Source organism: Pleurodeles waltl, chromosome 1_2 (assembly GCF_031143425.1).
Source record: "Pleurodeles waltl isolate 20211129_DDA chromosome 1_2, aPleWal1.hap1.20221129, whole genome shotgun sequence".
Taxonomy (NCBI): Eukaryota; Metazoa; Chordata; class Amphibia; order Caudata; family Salamandridae; genus Pleurodeles; species Pleurodeles waltl.
The window spans coordinates 478,419,941-478,442,812 of NC_090437.1; the positions used below are offsets into that span (position 1 = coordinate 478,419,941).

At 42.3% G+C, this 22,872-nt stretch overlaps 1 protein-coding gene across 1 annotated transcript in view; it reads left to right on the forward strand.

Moving 5' to 3' along the window:
* Nucleotides 1-22,872, forward strand: part of CASP6 (caspase 6) — a 139,715-nt gene that overhangs the window by 109,385 nt on the left and 7,458 nt on the right. The window contains exon 7 of the mRNA XM_069241111.1: nucleotides 16,324-16,477. Coding sequence (XP_069097212.1) covers nucleotides 16,324-16,477 — 154 coding nt within the window. The remainder of the gene's footprint in view (nucleotides 1-16,323; nucleotides 16,478-22,872) is intronic.

A 22,872-nucleotide genomic window follows, 5' to 3' on the forward strand; every position in this document is an offset into this window, starting at 1 on the left:
AACCCCATAAGAAGGATTGACAAATATCACTGGGGTGTACCGCCCCTTGACATTGGGCTTAACACACTGCCCCCACATCCTTACTCCTATAGGAAGGATTGACAAATATCACTGGGGTGTACCCCCCTTGACATTGGGCTTAACACACTGCCCCCACATCCTTAACCCCATAGGAAGGATTGACACATATCATTGGGGTGTATCCCCCTTAACATTGGGCTTAACACACTGCCCCCACATCCTTACCCCCTTAGGAAGGATGGTCAAAAACACAATCCCAAATATGGATCAAAATACTAATATCACAACATAAGAATGTCACTCTGCACGTGACTCTAGCATCCAACCTCAAATTATACATCTCTAAAATCAAGCATGGCTTTAAAACTTGAGGCCAATATGCACACGCAAAATATGGTAAGCAAAATTTCATGCTTAAATAGCATTAGGGTGCACCTCTCATGCGTAACATACATGCCACGACTCAGCAACTTTAAAACATGTCAGTAACGGCATAACATTTCTCAATTCAATACAGCAATAAAAATTAATTTCAGCAGCAGCAAACAACGTCAGCATAAACATAACATTACTCAATTCAATACAGCAATAAAAAATTATTTCAGCAGCAGCAAACAATGTCAGCATAAAAATTACATTACTCAATTCAACCCAATCTATCTTTAAAATAGAGGGTAGCAGTATTGAAAAATACACTCAAGCAATGTATGGTATTGAGTAAAATGCACATGACAGTAAACCTAAAGTTAAATTATTCCAGTAAAATATTAAAATACTCCACGCCGGTGAGCGACTTCTCACCCGAATACATTGCCACTGTACAGTTTATCCCATTTAAATGAACGCACAGTTCTTTATCCTCATACGAAAAATTGGCACACATGTTATTCACTGCACATGAGCTGTTCCCATGTGCCAGGTCGGCACTGTAGTCTTCCTCTCAGAAAGCTTCCTGGAAACAGATCAGGTATCCAATGATCTCTCTTGTAGAATAGGAGTTGGGGAAACTCAGCAACCCAGTCAACAGGTAGACTGTAAATGTTACTCACAATGTGTGCCCTAAGGACGGTGCTTCAAGCGGCTGCTGCGCAGGTTCACTGATCACTCTTCAGATAGTGTTTAAAAGCTGACACCAGTTGTTCCTCCATCTGACTTTCTACTTGGTTACCAAATGTTTAGTGCCATACATTTTTTACTCTGTACACAGGCAGTTCAGCAGACCATTTCCTCAATATGCCCAGTCCAGACAACAGGTCCGGCTCCATGCACAGCTGAGCAGCCCACCTTCTCAATCTTCAGGCCACTGCACTCCCTGTTTGCTGCATACCTAGTAGACTAAACAGCTTGCCTTGAAGTTAAACAGGTCACTCGCCCTCTAACTTCTGTTGAGTACAGGCTGTCTGGTAGAAAATACACTGGTGGGGCTTCCAGGGCATTCTTCTTCACTTCAGTCTCTTTTGTTTTCCATTTTTCTCTTATGTTTTCAATCTCTCTTCTCTTGGTTTTCCTCTGTAATCTAGTTCCTCCTTAGATTTTCTGTAGGTTCAGTCTCTTTAATTTTTTTTTTTTTTTTTCACGCGTTGGTTCTTCCTTAAATCGTCGCCAGTGTTGTAATCAAAGATGGATGCTCGTAGATTATAAAAGAAGTAGGTTTATTAACTTAGTTGAAGGTTACAGATAAAGCCCCACCAGGAGCAGCATCCTGCAGCTCAGCCCTTCTCACTCCAACTGTCCACTCATCCAAGCACAAACACTGTCAACATTCCAACCATACTATGACCTCACTCACTGTCTGAGTAGCAGGGAACATTAAGGTAGTAGGGAGAATGCATAAGATAGAAAGAGGCCACAACCCATATCTAAAGCAGAAATCGCAAGGTGAATAGTAAAATGCATTCAAAGTTGCTACCACAGAGCTGTGCATTTGCTACCTGCAGCTCCAAGGGGAGTCTCTGTGGCTTTCCTAGGAAAAAATCCACTAGCGGATATTTGTAAGGCACCTACATGAAATAGCCCACTTACATTCACAAAACACTGTTGTATTGATGTCTTATCTAACCAACACGCTGCAGTGGGTTAAGATGTATTATGTGCATTCTTTCAAGCATCTACATCAACCATCAGATAGCCACCGCATTTGGGGAGCACTGCTTTACATCTGATGCTAAGCATATGTATTTACTGCCAACACATGTTATGGATGGAGTATGCTTCATTCCCTGTAAGCATCTATTCCTAGCGTGTAGTGCCGTAGGTCCATATGCACCCGCCCTCCTCCCCAGAAGTTAATGGTTGACGCACACACTATCCAGCCTAAAACACTCATCTTTATCAAACTATCCTTGCATGTTCATCTTTACTATCTCTCTACTGCTCCTATACCAAGCTCAGCTGATGAGCCAAAAACAATCTAACACTGGAGAGGATGACCATGCGCAATACAGACTATAGGAGGGCTCACCATATCTTTTGAATCAAAGAACTTCTTTGAGAAAAATAAGTTGCAAATATCAAAGCCCAACACTAGATGGCAGGAGTATGCTTAACATATGAATATATAGCACTACACGCTACAAATAGATACTTATAACTAGGGTAAGTAACACATTCCTTCTAGTGCCTGTAGAATGCATGTTGAGAGGAAGGAGATCATGTGTTGTGTTTCTGCTGCCTCTGGGGTACAACAAAGACATACTTCTTCCACGGCTATCTTCCAAGTCCATTTGTTTCTTCTGGGTGTTCCACAATTCCACCTGCCAGTCCAGTGCATTCAGGCATTTGTCTCTAGGGTCCATACAGGATTTTATGGCAGATATTTCCCCGCTTTAGATTTTTCAGTTCAGTCCACCTGGGAGAAAGAAATGTAGCTGCACATGTGTTTCACCAGGGCAGACAGGACCCTTGCCAGCACAATAGAAAACATTGGCTGGGACATTCCAGCTGCCAAGCCCACTGTCGTGGACAGAACCAGTTGCCAAGAAATGGAGCACTGATAGCACTTGCACAAGAGGGGGGGGTCCCAGTGGGATGATGGATAGCTGATATCTGGTCAGGCTCCAATTGGGCACACAGCTCAGTGATTGTGGCCCTGTCCAGTCTATAGGTGAGTATAATGTGCCTGTCCTCCAGTGTAGCCAAGTATTTGTATCTGATGTGGTCTGTTCACTGTCAAGGTGGTGAATTGACTATTTTTCAATTTCACCATAATTGTCTTATCTGACCCTGTTGCCATCATGTCTTCTGAGCTAGTTGTATGTTTTTTTAGGGCTGCTGTTTTGACAGAATAAGAGATATTAGGTGCTTTATTCTCAGACATCTAGTGCCAGCTTGGGTGATTGGTCAAATTGGAGAAAGCTTATATCACTCACAAATATTTTGAGGGATCAGTGATTTGAATCCTTATTTACTCCCATTATTATCCTACTGTAGCTGACCAGTTAAAATATCATGACTCTAGCAGTACTAGTCATAAGAGACGTATTCAGAACACAGAGGATTAAAAGATTAGCCTTTTCACTCCCATGTAGTTTCCTGAGGGCCTTGTAGGCCCCAGCAGTTCAGCATGCTAAAAAGGTAGTCATCATTCAGGGGCTGATGTAATCTAAAGAGCTCATATGAATGATTCAGACTTGGATGAGGTCCCCAGTTCAACATGGCTGATTCTCCAGTTTTACCGTGTTACCCCAAATCACTTCTCTGTGGGGCATGTACTACTGTGGGCTTCTGCTGTAGCTATGCTTAGTGAGTAGTGCATCAGTACATTGTTGGTTAGCGAGGTGTCTGCAGCTGGTGGCGTGGGAGGCGGCTTACTGCAGATGGATCACGCAGCAGCACAGCACCTCCAGGGCATCCAGTGAAGCATGGTGGTGATGTTCTCCTGGGTATAGACGATCTCTACCATGTAGTCAAAGGGAGGTCTGGGCTGACTTGAAGATGCTGTTGGCTGTCGCGGCTTCGAGGCCTCACCATTACAAAGGGGTCCTGTGCCTATTCTGTGAAGGGGTACAGATCCCAATCTAAGCAACCCCTGAGTCCCATTAGCGGAGCAAGTCGGTCAGTTTTGCAGTATTATACTTGATTATATTTGTGCATGTGACCATGTCAGTTTATAGGCTAGCGGATCAGTACTAGGGAGCAGCCATCTTTAACATGGTGTAGCTCCAGCACCTATCTATCTATCTATCTATCTATCTAAATATATATGTTCGGTGGCATGTGTAGCTGCACATTCACATGCTGTGCATTATCCTGCCATCTAGTGTTGGGCTCGAAGTGTTACAAGTTGTTTTTCTTCAAAGAAGTCTTTTTGAGTCACGGGACCGAGTGACTCCTCCCTTTCGGCTCCATTGTGCATGGGCGTCGACTCCATCTTAGATTGTTTTCTTTCCGCCATCGGGTTCGGACGTGTTCCTCTTGCTCCGTATTTCGAATCGGGAAAATTAGCTAAAGTATCGAAAATTCAACAGTATTGTTATCGCTCAGTACAGGGTTAGTGTTAGTGTATCGGCACCGACATCAAGACCGCTTCGGCGGCCCTTCGGAGCTTCCACTCTTCACTGAGGCCTGGTTGGCCCAACCACACCCGTCGTCCCAGACTAATGGACCGGACCCCCTTTCGTTTCTGTCCTAAGTGTCACGCAAAGTATCCTTATACAGACCAGCACCGGGTCTGTAACCTGTGTTTGTCACCCGAACACAGGGAGGATACTTGTGAAGCTTTTCGATTGAAGAAAACATTAAGAGATCGACGAGCAAGAAGAATGGCGTTGAAAATGAAAGAACAGCTCGACGTTGAGGATGAAGAAAGAATCTCCATCCAAGAAACGGATGAATCCGACAGTGAACGACCCTCGACGGTGCAACAAACCGTGAGTAAACCTGCCCCGTCCCAAACTCAGGGTCACACCAAGAAAATTAAGGCCATGGGGACGCCACCGCCAGCAGGCCATGACTCAACCCACCGAAAGGAAGATGACCAAACATCGGCACCGAAAAAGGCCAAGGAGTTGCCGAGGACTTCCGACTCTGCTCGAGAATCCGGCACCGAACGATTTAGACACCGAGTGATCGAATCAACAAAACCCCGAAAAAGCTCCTCGGAACCGAAAAAGACTATAACCTCAGAAACTTCGGTACCGAAAAAAGCGGCCTCGGAGCCGAAAAGAAGCTCTTATACAGAAGAGCAAGGACTTTCCATGCAATTCAAGGAAAGACATTGATTTGAGCAAGAGTTAGGTATGGAAGAATCTGACCATACACAACAGAGGTTACATATCCAAAAAGAGACTGGCAAGATTCAGACTTTACCTCCACTCAAATCGAAAAGGAAGCTTGCATTTCAGGAATCAGAAATGCAACCAAAGGCCAAAGTGGTTAGAGACAAATCACCACCACCAATGGTCTCACCAAAACCATCCCCACTGCACTCACCACAATTGTCACCAGTGGGAAAACCTAGAATGCAGTCACCCACACATACTGGGATGACCCAAGATGATGATTATGCATGGGATTTATATGATCCACCAGTATTGGATAACAGCCCAGATTGTTATCCAGCCAAGCCTTCACCACCAGAAGACAGTACTGCATATACGCAGGTACTATCCAGGGCAGCTACGTTCCACAATGTAGCAATGCACACAGAGCCAGTGGAGGATGACTGCCTTTTTAACACTCTGGCATCCACCCACACATCATATCAAAGCCTGCCAATGCTCCCGGGCATGCTCAAGCATGCGCAACAGGTCTTCCTGGAGCCTGTAAAGGGAAGAGCTATCACGCCTAGAGTTGAAAAGAAGTATAAACCACCCCCAACAGATCCAGTGTTCATAACACAGCAGCTCACACCGGACTCAGTAGTTGTAGGGGCAGCAAGAAAAAGAGCAAACTCTCAATCGTTAGGAGATGCTCCACCACTTGACAAAGTCGCAAGTTCGACGCTGCAGGCAAGCGAGTGGCATCACAAGCAGCCAATCAATGGTGAATTGCGAATTCACAAGCCCTACTTGCACGCTACGACAGGGCACACTGGGACGAGATGCAAGACATCATACAGCACTTGCCCAAGGAACACCAAAAACGTGCCCGGCAAGTAGTTGAAGAGGGACAGGCCATATGTAACAACCAGATAAGGTCCGCACTAGACTCGGCAGATATAGCAGCACGGACTGTCAACACAGCTGTAACCATTTGCAGGCATGCACGGCTGCGGAGTTCTGGATTCAAGCCAGAAATTCAACATGCGGTGTTAAATATGCCGTTTAATCAACAAACAGTTGTTTGGGCCGGAAGTCGATACTGCCATTGAAAAAATGAAAAAAAGACACGGACACAGCCAAAGTCATGGGCGCGCTCTATTCCCCACAAGTCAGAGGCACCTTTAGGAAACCACAATTTAGAGGGGGGTTTCGGCAACAAACACCTGAACCTTCCACCTCTCAAACCAGACCCACCTATCAATCACAATACCAGAGTGGGGGGTTTCGTGGTTCATGTAGAGGGCAATTCCCAAAAGAAAGGGAGAAATTCCAACCCGCCAAACCAAGCCCTAGCAAACAGTGACTCCAATGTCACAACACCCCAACACTTGACACCAGTGGGGGGGAGGCTATCGAAATACTACCAAAACTGGACACATATTACAACAGACACATCAATTATCCAACATGGTTATTGCATAGAATTCACAGCATCCCCTCCAGATGTGCCACCAAAAACGCACAGACTGTCTCAACAACATTTAGACCTATTACATATAGAGGTCCAAGCACTGTTACAAAAACAAGCAATAGAGCTTGTACCCAATCACCAAAAAGGAACAGGCGTCTACTCACTATACTCCTCATTCCAAAAAAAGACAAAATGTTGAGACCTATCCTATATCTCAGAACACTGAATCTCTTCATCAAATCAGATCATTTCCACATGGTCACACTTCAAGACGTAGTTCCCTTACTAAAAAAGGAAGAATACATGACAACATTGGATCTCAACGATGCGTATTTCCACATACCCATCCATCCTTCTCACAGAAAATACCTAAGGTTTGTCATGCAAGGCAAACGCTATCAATTCAAAGTGCTACCGTTCGGAATAACAACAGCCCCCAGAGTACTCACAAAATGCCTAGCAGTAGTAGCCGCTCACATAAGGAGACAGCACATGCACGTATTCCCATATTTGGACGACTGGCTAATAAAAGCCAACACTCAACAACAATGTCAATTTCACACGCAATACGTCATAGAAACTCTACACAAACTAGGGTTCTCTATAAATTACCAAAAATCACATCTGCAACCATCCCAAATACAACAATACTTGGGAGCAACACTCAACACACAAAAGGCAATTGCCACTCCAAGTCCACAAGAGTCCAATCGTTCCAGAATGTAAAATTAAGCATACAACCAAAAAACACTACACGGTCAAGTTTGTAATGAAACTACTAGGCATGATGTCCTCATGCATAGCCATTGTCCCAAACGCAAGATTACACATGCGGCCCTTGCAAAAGTGCATAGCAAAACAGTGGACACAAGCACAGGGTCAACTTCAAGATCTAGTGTTGATAGACCGCCAAACACACTCTTCGCTTCAATGGTGGAACACTATAAATTTAAACAAAGGGCGGCCATTCCAAGATGCTTCCATGGTTGGGTGGGGAGCACACCTCAACAATCACAGCATACAGGGTCAATGGGACAATCAACAAAAACTACTTCACATAAATCACTTGGAACTGTTAGAGGTATTTCTAGCATTAAAAGTGTTTCAACCACTAATAGCCCACAAACACATTCTTGTCAAAACAGACAACATGACAACAATGTACTATCTCAACAAACAAGGGGGGACACACTCGTCACAACTGTGTCTCTTAGCACAAAGGATTTGGCATTGGGCAATTCACAACCACATTTGCCTAATAGCACAATACATACCAGGCATTCAGAATCAGTTAGCCGACAATCTCAGTCGAAATCACCAGCAAACTCACGAATGGGAAATACATCCCCAGATCCTACAGGATCACTTCCACCGCTGGGGAACACCAAACATAGACTTATTCGCTACAAAAGAAAACGCAAAATGCCAAAACTTCGCGTCCAGGTACCCACACCCTGAGTCCAAGGGCAATGCTCTATGGATCAGCGGGTCTGGGATATTTGTTTACGCCTTTCCCCCTCTTCCACTCATTCCTTATCTGGTCAACAAATTGAGTCAAAACAAACTGAAACTAATACTCATAGCACCAACCTGGGCTCGCCAACCGTGGTACACAACACTGTTGGACTTATCAGTAGTACCCCACATCAAACTACCAAACAGACCAGATCTGTTAACACAACACGAACAACAGATCAGACACCCGAATCCAGCATCGCTCAATCTAGCAATCTGGCTCCTGAAGTCTTAGAATTCGGACATTTAAATCTTCCACAAGAGTGTATGGAGGTCATTAAACAAGCGAGAAAACCTGCAACAAGACATTGTTACGCAAACAAATGGAAAAGATTTGTTTGCTACTGCCACACTAATCAAATTCAACCACTACATGCCTCCACAAAGGACATTGTAAGCTATTTATTACACTTACAAACGTCTAATCTAGCATTCTCTTCCATTAAAATCCATCTCACTGCAATATCTGCCTATCTGCAGATTACACATACAACATTGCTTTTTAGAATCCCAGTCATTAAAGCATTTATGGAAGGACTAAAAAGAATCATACCCCCAAGGACGCCACCAGTACCTTAGTGGAACCTTAATATTGTATTAACACGACTCATGGGCCCACCATTCAAACCCATGCATTCTTGTGAAATCCAATATCTGACTTGGAAAGTAGCCTTTCTAATAGCTATCACATCACTTAGAAGAGTGAGTGAAATACAAGCATTTACGATTCAAGAACCCTTTATACAAATACATAAACATAAAGTGGTTCTCCGTACAAATCCAAAATTCTTACCAAAGGTCATATCACCATTCCATCTAAACCAAACTGTGGAACTCCTAGTCTTCTTTCCGCAACCAGACTCAGTAGCTGAAAGGGCCTTGCATACATTAGACATTAAAAGAGCACTAATGTATTACGTTGACAAAACGAAACAATTTCGTAAAACAAAACTATTGTTTGTAGCTTTCCAAAAACCTCATGCAGGCAACCCTATATCCAAACAAGGCATTGCCAGATGGATAGTTAAATGCATTCAAACCTGTTACCTTAAAGCAAAAAGAGAATTACCCATTACACCAAGAGCACATTCCACTAGAAAAAAGGGAGCCACAATGGAAATATACCAATGACAGAAATTTGTAAGGCAGCCACCTGGTCTACGCCTCATACATTTACTAAGCATTACTGTGTAGACGTGTTAGCAACACAACAAGCCACAGTAGGACAGGCTGAACATTATTTCAGACAACTTCAACTCCTACAGGCTAACCACCGCTTTTGGGGAGATTACTGCTTTATAGTCTATGCAAAACATGTGTATCTACAGCTACACATGCCACCGAACGGAAAATGTCACTTACCCAGTGTACATCTGTTCGTGGCATGAGACGCTGCAGATTCACATGCGCCCTCCCACCTCCCCGGGAGCCTGTAGCCGTTTTTAGTTGCATAAAAATTGTAAATATGTAAATAAATATTATTTGAATGCACACTATGTACATACATTATTACTCCATTGCATGGGCACCTCTAGTATACTCACAACTCCTACCTCACCCTTTGCGGGGAAAACAATCTAAGATGGAGTCGACGCCCATGCGCAATGGAGCCGAAAGGGAGGAGTCACTCGGTTCTGTGACTCAAAAAGACTTCTTCAAAGAATAACAACTTGTTACACTCCAAGCTCAGCACTAGATGGCAGGATAATGCACAGCATGTGAATCTGCAACGTCTCATGCCACGAACAGATGTACACTGGGTAAGTGACATTTTCCATATGTTTGATGGCATGTGAGCTGCAGATACACATGCTATGCATTATTCCTCCATCTAGTGTTGGGCTCGAAGTGTTACAAGTTGTTTTTCTTTGAAAAAGTATTTTCGGAGTCACGGGATCGAGTGACTCCTCCTCTCGGTTATACTGCGCATGGGCATTGACTCCATTGTTAGATTGTTTTCTTTCCTCTGTCGGGTTCGGACATGTTTCCTCTCGCTCTGAGATTTCGAATCTGAAACTTTAGAAAACTCCCTTAATCGTCGGTATTGTTTCGATCGCGTTTCAACCTATTCTCGAACCAATAGTAACGTCGGAAACTAGATTTCGCCCTTCTGGGCGCATGCGCCCTTCTCGGGCCTACTGCGTCGAAGCCTGATGAATCGGACTCCATTTCGATTTTGTCCTCAACGCCACGCAAAATTTCCCTACACAGACCAACACCTTGTATGTAATCTGTGTCTTTCTCCCGATCACAAAGAAGAAGATTGTGAAGCTTGTTGATCATTTCGATCCAAGAAGACCCTGCGTGATCGGAGAGCCAGAAGAATGGAAATGGCATCGAAGAGTACGGAACATCTCAACATCATGGAGGAAGAACAGGCACAGACAGCGGTCTCCATCAGAGACACCGACTCCGAACAAGAATTGGATGAAGATAGGCCTATCACTGCTGGACAGCACGTGAGTAAGTCTGCCGCTATGCCCACATATAAAAAAATCATCAAAGGCCTTGGGTACACCACTGCCAAGGAGCCCTGGTTCGACCCATAAAAAGACTCTTGTTGACCGACCTTCAGGTTTGGCGCCGAAAAAGGCCACTCCTCCGTCTGTATCGGAGTCAAGTAAATCCATTAAGAGTTATGCTTTGGACTCCAGCAAGCGCCCTCCCTCCTTGGAGTTGAAGTCTCGACGCCCTGCTTCGGAGCCAAAACAACCGGCTGCATTTTCAGGACCGAAAAAGCTTCCATCTTCGGAGCCAAAAAAATCTCTATTCAGAAGAGCAAGGAGTTTCGAGCCATCCTAAACAGAGCTCAAAATCACTGCAGAAACAATCTTATAGACCTTCTGATGAGGACACTGAGATTCACCCTATCCTGGAGGTTATGGATGAAATACAGTCCAGGATTCCCATCCATAAAGAGACTGGCAGAATAGTTACTGCACCTCCTCTACAAACCAAAAGGAAGCTGGCCTTTCAGGAAACAATTAGACACTGCTCAGCCACCAGCAAAAAATTATAAACAGAAGGAGAAGCCAGTACCTCTCCATACTTCTCCCCCGCATTCACCACAACTTTCTTTTTTGCCTCCACCCACTAGCCCACGACCTTTACCTTCACCAACTCATTTGCAGTATTCACATGGTGATACAGTTGATCCTTGGGATCTATACAACCCAGATCCTATTCATGACAATGACACTGATTTATACCCTTCTAAGCCTTCTCCACCAGAAGACACTACTGCATACACGCAGGTTGTTTCCAGTGCAGCAGCATACCATGGGGTGCTTATGCACACTGAGCCCCTAGAAAAGGATTTTCTGTGTAACACTCTATCCTCCACCCACTCAAGATATCAATGCCTTCCTATGCTACTTGGCATGGTTAAACATGCAGATCAAATATTTAGTGAGCCAGTCAAAGCTAGAGTAATTACTCCACGCATTGATAAAAAGTATAAACCTGCTCCTACAGACCCTGATTATATTACACACCAAATTCCTCCAGACTCAGTGTTAGTAAGTGCGGCTAGAAAGAGGGTTAATAGCCAGTCATCAGGGGATGCTCCTCCCTCTGACAAGGAGAGTAGGAAATTTGATGCTGCTGGCAAGAGAGTGGCCACACAGGCGGCCAACCAATGCGCCAACTCGCAAGCCTTGCTAGCGAGGTACGATAGAGCCCACTGGGACGAGATGCAGGAACTCCTACAGCACCTCCCAAAGAAACACCAAAAAGGTGCATAGCAAATTGTAGAAGAGGGTCAGGCCATAAGCAATAATCAGATACGGTCTGCCCTTGAAGCTGCAGATACAGCAGCTGGAAGTGTCAATACTGCCATTATTATACGTAGACATGCATGGCTACGTTCTTCTGGTTTTAAACCAGAAATCCAGCAGGCAGTGCTCAACATGCCTTTTAATAAAAAGCATTTGTTCGACCCTGAAGTCGATACGGCCATAGAAAAACTGAGGAAAGACTCAGACACTGCCAAAGCAATGGAAGCATTATACACAAAACCCTATAGAGGCTCCTTTCGCAGACAACAGTTCAGAGGAGGGTTCACGCCACAATCCACTGAGGCTTCTACCTCCCAGGCAAAGCAAGGGCAACAGCAACAGCAATACCAGAGAGGGGGATTTAGAGGGTCTTACAGAGGCCAATACTTTGGAAACAGAGGCAAGTTCCAAACTTCAAAACAAGCCACTACCCCATCTAAAAAGTGACTTGTTTACCATCCCTCAACCCCACACATCTCCTGTGGGGGGGAAGACTGCAGCAATTCCACTCCCATTGGCAAAACATCACCACAGATTATTGGGTATTGTCAATTATCCGCAATGGCTATTGCCTAGAATTGATTTCTACCCCTCCAAACATTCCTCCACATTACCACAAGCTGTCCCCAGAATACAATGTTCGATTACAGAAAGAAGTACAATCGCTACTACTAAAACAAGCAATAGAACTGGTCCCACATTCTCACTAAGGAACAGAAGTATACTCAATGGACTTCCTCATTCCCAAAAAGGACGGCACTCTCAGGCCCATCCTAGACCTCAGATCTCTAAATCTATATATCCTATCAGAACACTTTCACTTGGTAACTCTACAGGACGTCATTCCATTACTACAAAAACAAGATTACATGACTGCATTAGACCTCAAAGATGCGTATTTCCATATACCTATTCATCCAGCTCACAGAAAATACCTCAGGTTTGTGATATCAGGAAAACATTATTAGTTCAGAGTTCTACCATTCGGCATAACAACAGCTCCAGGAACATTCACAAAATGTCTAGCAGTAGTGGCAGCCTACCTAAGAAGGCAACACCTACATGTCTTTCCATATATAGACGATTGGCTAATAAAATCAAACACTTTTATACAATGCCGACAACACACTCAATACATAATAGACAACCTACATGCACTAGGGTTCACTCTCAACTACCAAAAATCCCATATTCAGCCAGCACAGGTGCAACCTTACCTAGGTGCTATTTTAAATGCACAAAGGGCCTTAACCTATCCAAATACACAAAAGATACAAGCTTTCCAAAATCTCATACCACAAATGCAGCCAAATCAACAATACACTGTAAGATTTATCATGTAACTATTAGGGATGATGGCATCCTGCATAGCAATAGTACCGCATGCAAGACTAAACATGAGGACACTACAACAGTGCCTCTCACAGCAATGGTCTCAAGCAGAGGGTCAATTGCAAGATCTGGTGTTGCTGGACCTCCAAACGCACAAGTCCCTTCAATGGTGGAATTTCAGCAATTTAATGAAGGGGCGGTTATTTCAAGACCCTTTGCCTCAGACCACAATAACAATAGATGCATCATTGATAGGTTGGGGAGCTTATCTCAACAACCTTACCACTCAAGGGGAATAGGATTCAAAACAGAGAAATTATCACATAAACCATTTAGAATTATTAGCTATGTTCCTTGCCCTAAAAGCATTTCAAACCCTTCTCAAACACAAGATTGTTCTGATAAAAACAGACAATATGACAACCATGTATTAACTGAAGAAACAAGGCAGGGCACATTCATCTCAACTGTCCCTTCTAGCCCAAACAATATGGAAATGGGCAATTCACAATTTCATTCATGTATTAGCAGAATACATTCCAGGAATACACAATCAGCTGGCAGATCTCCTAAGCAGGATGCACCAACAAACACACAAATGGGAGAGTCATTTTCAGTTACTTCAAAAGAACTTTCAAAAGTGGGGAACACCAGAAATAGACCTATTTGCATCAAGCGAAAATGCAAAATGCCAAAACTTCGCATCCAGACACCCACATCCTCTATCCAAGGGCAATGCTCTATGGATCAACTGGTCAGGGATATTTGCTTACGCTTTCCCCCCTCTCCCAGTACTTCCCTTTCTGGTCAACAAACTACGCCAGACATCTCTCACCATGATACTCAGCCCCAACATGGGCACGACAACATTGGTACACCACACTCCTAGACCTGTCGGTAGTACCTCACTCCAAACTTCCAAACAGGCCTGATTTGTTAACACAAAACAAAGGGCAAATCAGGCATCCAAACTCCAGTGCTCTCAACTTAGCGATTTGGCTCCTGAAGTCATAGCATTTGGATACTTAAACTTCCATTAGAATGCATGGAAGTGCTCAAGCAGGCACGTAAACCTACAACTAGGCAGTGCTATGCTGACAAATGGAAAAGATTTGTTTACTACTGTCAGTCTAAAAATACTGACCCACTTACAGCATCAATACAAGATATTGTATGCTATCTACTTCATTTGCAGAAATCAAATCTAGCTTTCTCATCCATTAAAATCCATCTTACTGCAATATCAGCATACTTGCAGACTATTCAACACACCTCTCTCTTCAGAGTTCCAGTTATAAAAGCCTTCATGGAAGGATTAGAACATATTATTCCCCCTAGAACACCACATTTATTCCAAGTACACAAACATAAACCAAACAGTGGAATTGCCAGTCTTCTTTCTACAGCCAGACTCAGTTGCAGAAAGAGCCCTTCATACTCTTGACCTCCAAGAGCTTTAATGTACTATGTAGATAGAACCAAATAATTTAGAAAAACAAAACAACTTTTTGTTGCCTTTCAACAACCACATAAAGGCAATCCTATCTCTAAGCAAGGATGAGCAAGATGGATTGTTAAATGCATACAAACATATTACATTAAGGCAAAAAGACAACTTTTGATCACACCTAGAGCACATTCCACTAGAAAGAAAGGTGCATCTATGGCATTCTTAGGAAACATACCAATGGCAGACATATGTAAAGCTGCCACATGGTCTACTACTCATACATATACAAAACATTATTGTGTAGATGTATTTTGAAAGCAACAGGCCAATGTTGATCAAGCTGTCTTAAGAAAATTATTTCAAACAACTTCAACTCCTAAAGGCTACCCACCGCAATTTTGGGGAGAGTAACTGCTTTGTAGTCTATGCATAGCATGTGTATATGCAGCTACACATGCCATCGAATGGAAAATGTAACTTACCCAGTGTACATCTGTTCATGGCATGTAGTGCTGCAGATTGACATGCACCCTCCCTCCTCCCCAGAAGCCTGTAGTAATTGTAGTTTTCTTATTTGTACATATGTATATACATTTACATTTGCATGGACATCTATTTTTACTTAATATTTTTATAGACCATTTATATTCTTACACTCTATCACTCCTTCCTACACCCTTTTGCGGGAAAACAATCTAACAATGGAGTCGATGCCCATGCGCAGTATGATCGAGAGAAGGAGTGACTCGATCCCGTGGCTCCGAAAAGACTTCTTTGCAGAAAAACAACTTGTAACAATCCGAGTGCAACACTAGATGGCAGAATAATGCATAGCATGTGAATCTGCAGCACTACATGCCACGAACAGATCTACACTGGGTAAGTTATATTTTCTACATATATATATATATATATATATATATATTTTTTTTTTTAAATAATAATGGTTTTGTGTTTTAAGAGTGAGTGATGGGATCTTTACCAAATCCAGAAAATTACAAGCAGCACATTTTACTGACACAATGGCAGCATGCTGATAGCCGCTATTAGAAGGCATACTTGCATACCAGTTGCCTACTGATCACCTTTATGCGTTCTTTGAATGCAACTGAAACTTTGGCTTACCTGTGTTTTTCGTATGAGTTTTGTCTCATGAGATTGTCGTCTTTTCCCTTTGAGATTTTGTTTCATATGAGAATGTTTTAGGTTTCATTGTCTGGCCTGGAGATAGCTTAGCTGTTTTGCCAACCTCATCTGATCCCAAAAAAACAGTATAAAAAAAAAAGATATATATATATACGGGCTCGTATGCCTGGTCAGGTGGGTCACTCCTCTATTTATATATTTTTATATGTTTGCCATTTTCCCCAATATTGTGAATGGTTGCAAATACGTAAACAAAGCATTTCTCCCTTGCTGAGGCCTGACCTATTGACTTTGCCAATGCTTGCTTCCAAAATTGACCCGTTGGAACTGTCTTGTTCAGCTACTACAGAGCAAAGGAATGCAACTTCCTGTAATACAGATGGTGACAAAGCATTTTTTCCTTGCCTTCAGGCTTGCCGCGGAGAGCAGCATGATGAGCCAGTCATTGCCTGTGACTCAGTTGACAGCGCAATAGAGAGACAGAATGAAATTCAAGTGGATGCAGCTGCCGTGTACACATTGCCAGCTGGAGCAGATTTTCTCATGTGTTACTCTGTGGCTGAAGGTACAAGCACTTTAATAATATTTTTCATGTAAATAAGTAGGTGTGTATTTATATAGCACAAACCTATCAAGGAAGCTACGGAGCTCTGTGCATTACTTGTGAGAATGGGAAACAAGCTACAAGATTGTGTACAACAAGTGTGGATTATACAAATAAAATTCATACATTACATACATATGTCTGTGTATGTGTATATATATATATATATATATATATATATATATATGTGTGTGTGTGTGTGTGTGTGTGTGTGTGTGTGTGTGTGTGTGTATGTGTGAAAGGGATCTAGGTGGTTGTGATTTTTCTGAATAAACAAGTGGGGGGAGCATCGTGCAGTGCAAAGGCATGAGTGCTAACGCTCATTCTGTTCAATACCATTGCCAACAACTATGCAGAGGACTTAGCATGGATCTTGTTTCTCTTTGAAGTTGACTCTCTGAGTTTAAAAAAGTACTATTTGTAGCGGGAAAAAATAAAAGTCTTAAGAGAACTCGAATAATCGTATAAAGCAAGGGGCCTCGCTAGAGGTTACCCAGAAAATAGCTAAAGAAATGGGCTAAGGGTTGCACCAGTCTTCCTGATGGGGGAAATGCAAAATTTAAATTGTGTCTTCTGCAACAGAAAAAGAGAAGGTGTTAGAAATGGGATTTCTGGTAGGCTAGGGTATGCACCTAAGCCAGGCAGAACCTACCACTCTAGTCTGGGTAAGGGAGCTACACACCCAAGATAACCACTGCTAAGCCCTTTGATAGCTTGGCCAGAACAGTCAGGCTTATCCCAGAGGCAATGTGTAAAGTGTTTGTGCAACACACACACCAACGACAAAATAAATACCCCACAAAAGAGACTCCACACCAAGTTATATAAATATATAAAATGTATTGTGTATAAACCATAGACCAAAACACCCTAACATAGTTAATCCTTTGCCAACTAGGCAATTGTCCAACCATCATAGTGAGTGCAAATAAAACAAAAAAGGCCCATGTCATTTAACCACCCTTACTGCACCTTAACTTTAATCCCTGGGAGAGTACTCATTATCCTGTCAGTATCAGAACAATCCCGTTCCCCATCATCCCATCCAGGCCCAGCATGCAGCAGGCATATGCAGTACACGTAAGGGTTACCAAAACATCACAATGAAATAGTACTGTGCATAATCCCAGTGCCTTGGTGCATGAACATTGTAAATACCATATTGCTACCAGAATTGTGGGCCCATCCTAGCATATTTCTTTTGATAATTTATTTAAAATGGGACACGTAAGGGTAAACAACCATCTACCCTCATGAGGACTCAGATAGGTGTGAGTGTTTGGCTTTGAACAAAACAAAGTCAACAATAAATAAAACCAAACAATACATCATTAATCAGCATTAGAGTCAGTAATTTAAACACACCATTACCTATTTGGCCATAAATCACCACACCAGTTTAGTAAAGTTCAAACATTTGTTGCCCTTTAGATTAACAATGCTAAGATCATGCAAGTCAAGCGCAAAACCAAATTATAAAGATACATGAATAACACAGGTTGACCAAACATTCTAAAGAATCTCAGCTTTGACAGAATATGAATTACTAGGCACTCAAGAATTACCATACAGAATAACAGCAATATCGGATGCACAGTTGAAATTGAATGCATTGAATTAACACAGATGTATTATTCACAATCAGTTTGTGCGCTGCCAAATTCAGAATGTGACATTCTATTACCCTATTTAGATTAAGCCTGTTGGACTTCATGCAAAAAGGAAAAAGAAGACAAAAACGAGTTTGGAAAACATCTATCTATGACGCTAGCCAAACATATAGCGGTTGACGAGAAAACATGTAAACCTGCTAGAAAGACAAATGCGCACATGTATGTTATACCTCTCCTTAATGGGATTTAGCAGGCAGCAACGTTTTCATCAGTTGAGCATCTTCTGGTCATCTTCAGTGGACAGTGACTTATAGGGAAACAGTTCAGTAGTATTTGGCCTTAATGCATCTGAACTGTAAGTGGCACATAGCACAACATTTCACTAACAGAAATAATAACACATCTGAACACAGCAGAGACAGTAACTGCAACATAAATAAGTCTGAGCTTGAGCAAGAAAGAAATGTCTGCCCCTGGGCAAGAAGAAAATCAGTCTGAATTGACATCACCTCAACATTGCCATATTAAAGCCCCAGAAAATAACTAGCTACTCTACCATTGGTCAGACTATGAGGTGGTTAGGACAGAACCAATACAAACTAATGCAGGTTTCTTTCTGTAGCATTCTTGTTTTCATTTTTCTGCCTCATTGGTTCATCTTCTTCCACTGTCATCACCAGTTTCCATTGCAGAGATAAAATGTTTCAACTACATAAAACTACAGACAGCCATTGTTTTCTGTGGAAGTTTGTCTGTTAGGAACTAAACAAAATGTTATAAATGTAACAACACGAGAACATTTCTCTCTGACATTAGATCATCACACAGGATGTTTCAGAAAGGACAGAAAACTTTCCACTGCCATAAGCATTCCATTATTTCATCCTGAATTAGCTTAACATAGGCCTTTTCAAAAACACAGTAAAATATGCAGTGTGCAACATTTCATAAAAACTCAAAACTATTTATTTTCTGAACATGTAATTATTATTTTTCCATTACTCTCAGTTAGTGAAACATAAAATACTTTTAATTAAACAGTGATTTATTTTCATTTTCGAAATATCTGTGTCAATTATCAATGTAGGCCTCATTTTCATTTCAGCTTTGCACTTTTAAAAGCACGATTTTCTTTCAGTTAATCATGCAATTTTATTAGTGAGTGCAAATAAAACGAAACAAGCCCATGTCATTTAACCACCCTTATTGCACCTATGCTGTAATCCCTGGGAGAATACTCATTATCCTGTCAGTATCAGAACAATCCCACCCCCATCATCCCATCCGGGCCCAGCATGCAGCAGGTATATGCAGTACACATAAGGGTTACCAAAACATCACAATGAAATAGTACTGTGCATAATCCCAGTGTCTTGATTCATAAACATTGTAAATACCGTATTGCTACCAGCATAATACACATTACCCGAGTAATACAGTGTGATGGATGTAGGGCATGAAAATGCAGCAGTAGGATTGTTCTGCTTTCCTACATATCTCCTATCGGAGCTTACAGAAACTCTCTGGAATGCACTTCTGAGTTCAAAGAAGACCTTTATTCTTGTTAATTCTTCCCCCACCCACAAGTTCTTGAGAGACGAAATTGGTAGATTTCAAGCACACGTAGTCGCAGCAATGAAAGCAAAATATATCACAGTACTTCTCAGTTGCAATGTACCCAGCAAATATATATGATTATAGTATCAAAGCAAAGCATAAAAGTCAAATTCATCACCGTATGGGCAAGGCGGCAGGGCCTATATGTTCAGCTTCATCTTTCAGGGGTCTGCAAGTTGATGACTCCGGTCAACTGCGAGAAAGAGATTATCTACCCAAACGGGAGACTGGCAACTGACGTCTAGCTCCAGCCTGAAGTCAAGCAGATTCGAATCCAACTCACTGTAGCCCAGAGTCATCCTTAAAAGCAAACTCAGTGTGAGATTTGAACGGCCTTGGAGAATGGCCAGCTCTCTTGAGCCATTCCGGTCTCAGACTGGATTGCGAGGTAAACACAAAATCTACGTGCTCTTATCAGCTAAGGTCTGGTGTGAAGAAAACAGCTTGGTTCATCTTGTGGAAAAACACAGCTTGGATTCTCAACTGCAATGTCTAACTCCACGTTAAAGCCAATAGGCAACTAACCTAAATACAGAATGTAATGTCTAATGTCATGTCAAAGCCAATAGGCAGCTAAACTGCTAATGTCATGTCAAAGCCAATAGGCAGGTAACCTAAATATCAAATGTAATGTCTAATATCATGTCAAAGCCAATAGGCAGCTGAGCTGAATACAAAATGTAATGTCTAATGCCATGTCAAAGCCAATAGGCAGCTGAGCTGAATACAAAATGTAATGTCTAATATCATGTCAAAGCCAATAGGCAGCTAAACTGAATACAGAATGTAATGTCTAATGCCATATCAAAGCCAACAGGCAGCTGAGCTGAATACAAAATGTAATGTCTAATGCCATGTCAAAGCCAATAGGCAGCTGAGCTGATTACAAAATGTAATGGCTAATGCCATGTCAAAGCCAATAGGCGGCTAAACTGAATACAAAATGTAATGGCTAATGCCATGTCAAAGCCAATAGGCAGCTAAACTGAATACAAAATGTAATGGCTAATGCCATGTCAAAGCCAATAGGCGGCTAAACTGAATAAAACATATAATGTGCTACTGGTGAACATTGAGCAACTAATATGTGCAGTGGTGAAACACAGTCATTGGTCAAACACAATTAATAGCATCACATACCACCCTATGACCAATGAATTTTTGTTTCACATACCTCTTATTTCAAACAAAAACAAAAAACATCAACACAAAAAAACATTATAAGCAAATCAGATTTGAATGATAAAAGCAATCACTGTAAAGCAATGGAAGTGGATTAACATATAGATCTCATAACCTTTCACATCAGAGACATCTACACAGAAAAGACTGAAACTTTTATACTCTGAATGAGATTATAGTGTCTCTAAAATAGCAATTTGATGTAGCATGAGTTCTACTCATGTAAAGGTGCACGGTCCACCTGAAAGGTTTGCTGGAAGGTAAGTGAAAGTCAGAGTTCCACACGAAAAAACACAGACAGTTAACTGTTAAGGTTGCTTAGTTCCAGTGGAAGAATGTAATCAAACAAGTTGAACTTGAACTGAAGGCGCCATTTGCGCAAAATGGATCCATGGGGTTTGTACTTTACTCAATCAGGTTCAGGTTGGGGGTTCGGTCCCTTCCCCTACCCAACACGCACACACCCGAAGGGAGACCACACAGCACACTCATGGTCAGTGGCGAAACGTGGTAGGATCTGCAAAAGAAAAAAAGTATGACTATTCTTGCAAATAACATTTGTCATCTGAAATGTGCCCTTCCTCTTCCTTTCCCTGTTTTATAATCAGCAGGACGTTTTTGAGGCCCTTTGTTATGATTTCTGCAGGTTCTGGAGGGTCACTTGGGGCTTCAACCCACACCTCAGCACTGAGGTTTTTATCTGCTGCACCACAGCTTCCCTTTTCTTGCACTGTCAGAAGGGCTGGGGCAGACTCCTTCTTTACCAAACCTCCATTCACTGCACTTTGGACAAGATGGGCCATTCTGTCTCCAATTTGTATGAATGAATCAGATTCTTTTCTGGTTATCAGCATAATTTTGATTTCTCCTTGGTAATCTGCAGCAATAACTCCCCCTAAAACCTGATCAATTTGCCATATCTGTCCTGGTAACTTTCCTCTCCCCAACTGCTCTGTGACTGCTTGTGGGACAGATTGCTCTTGTGCGTGCTGCACAGTTTTTTTCAAATCTAGGGGAATGTGCATCTCTCTCATCTCTGCCCACCTGCAGGTGGCTTTTTCTCCCAGCTGTCCACATTTCTGGTGCACCCACTTAGCCATCCCCACTAAGTCAGAAGTCTGGGTGTACATTTCAGGCTCTGAATTTTTCTCTTTAACATCTGCAAGGGAATTGAACCAGTTAGGTACAAGCCATGTGGAAAACCAAACGGCTAAACCATTGGTAGTGAACCAAGAATCAGTGTAAAAATGATACATCTCAAGCAGCTCTTGCTTTAAAGTCTGACATACATTGTACAACACTGTTCCTTCTCCTGTGCTAGAAAACAACATTTCAGTCAATGAATCATTAGTCAAACACACACGCTTTTTATCCTCAGGGGACACGAATTCAAATGGTGCACTCAATTTCACTGGTGACTCTTTTACCTGTGGTACTCCCTGCACCCTCTCCACATCCTGAAAAGGGGCTTGTGGCACCTGTTCATGTAGGGCTGCAGTGACTCTAGCCGTGTCTTGCATGTACCAGATCCAGTGTATGATCCTAGCTAGGGGCACTCTTTTCTTCCCCTGTCCCTGATGTACATGTAAATCAGTGTTTTCCTCTTGCACTGCGCAGAAACCTAAAGTCTGCATTATTTCATTTGCCAAATCACAAGCGCGCAGCTGCTTATATTTTTTCCTAGTGACTTTATACCAAAGTGTTAAGATTTCACTCAGATGAGGGCTATACTGTTTCCAAAAATCAAACAAGCAAATGAAACTCTGTGGCTCTTGCTTAGTGCAAACAGTAAGAAACTCTAAAATCTTTTGTTTTACTTGTGCCAGTAACTGCACATTTTGCAACAGTACCTCGTAAATCACATTCTGAGCTCTGTTCCCCGTGTTATCAGTTAAGGAATGCACTTCGACTGCCAAAGACTGAGGGATATTTTGTTTTATGCCC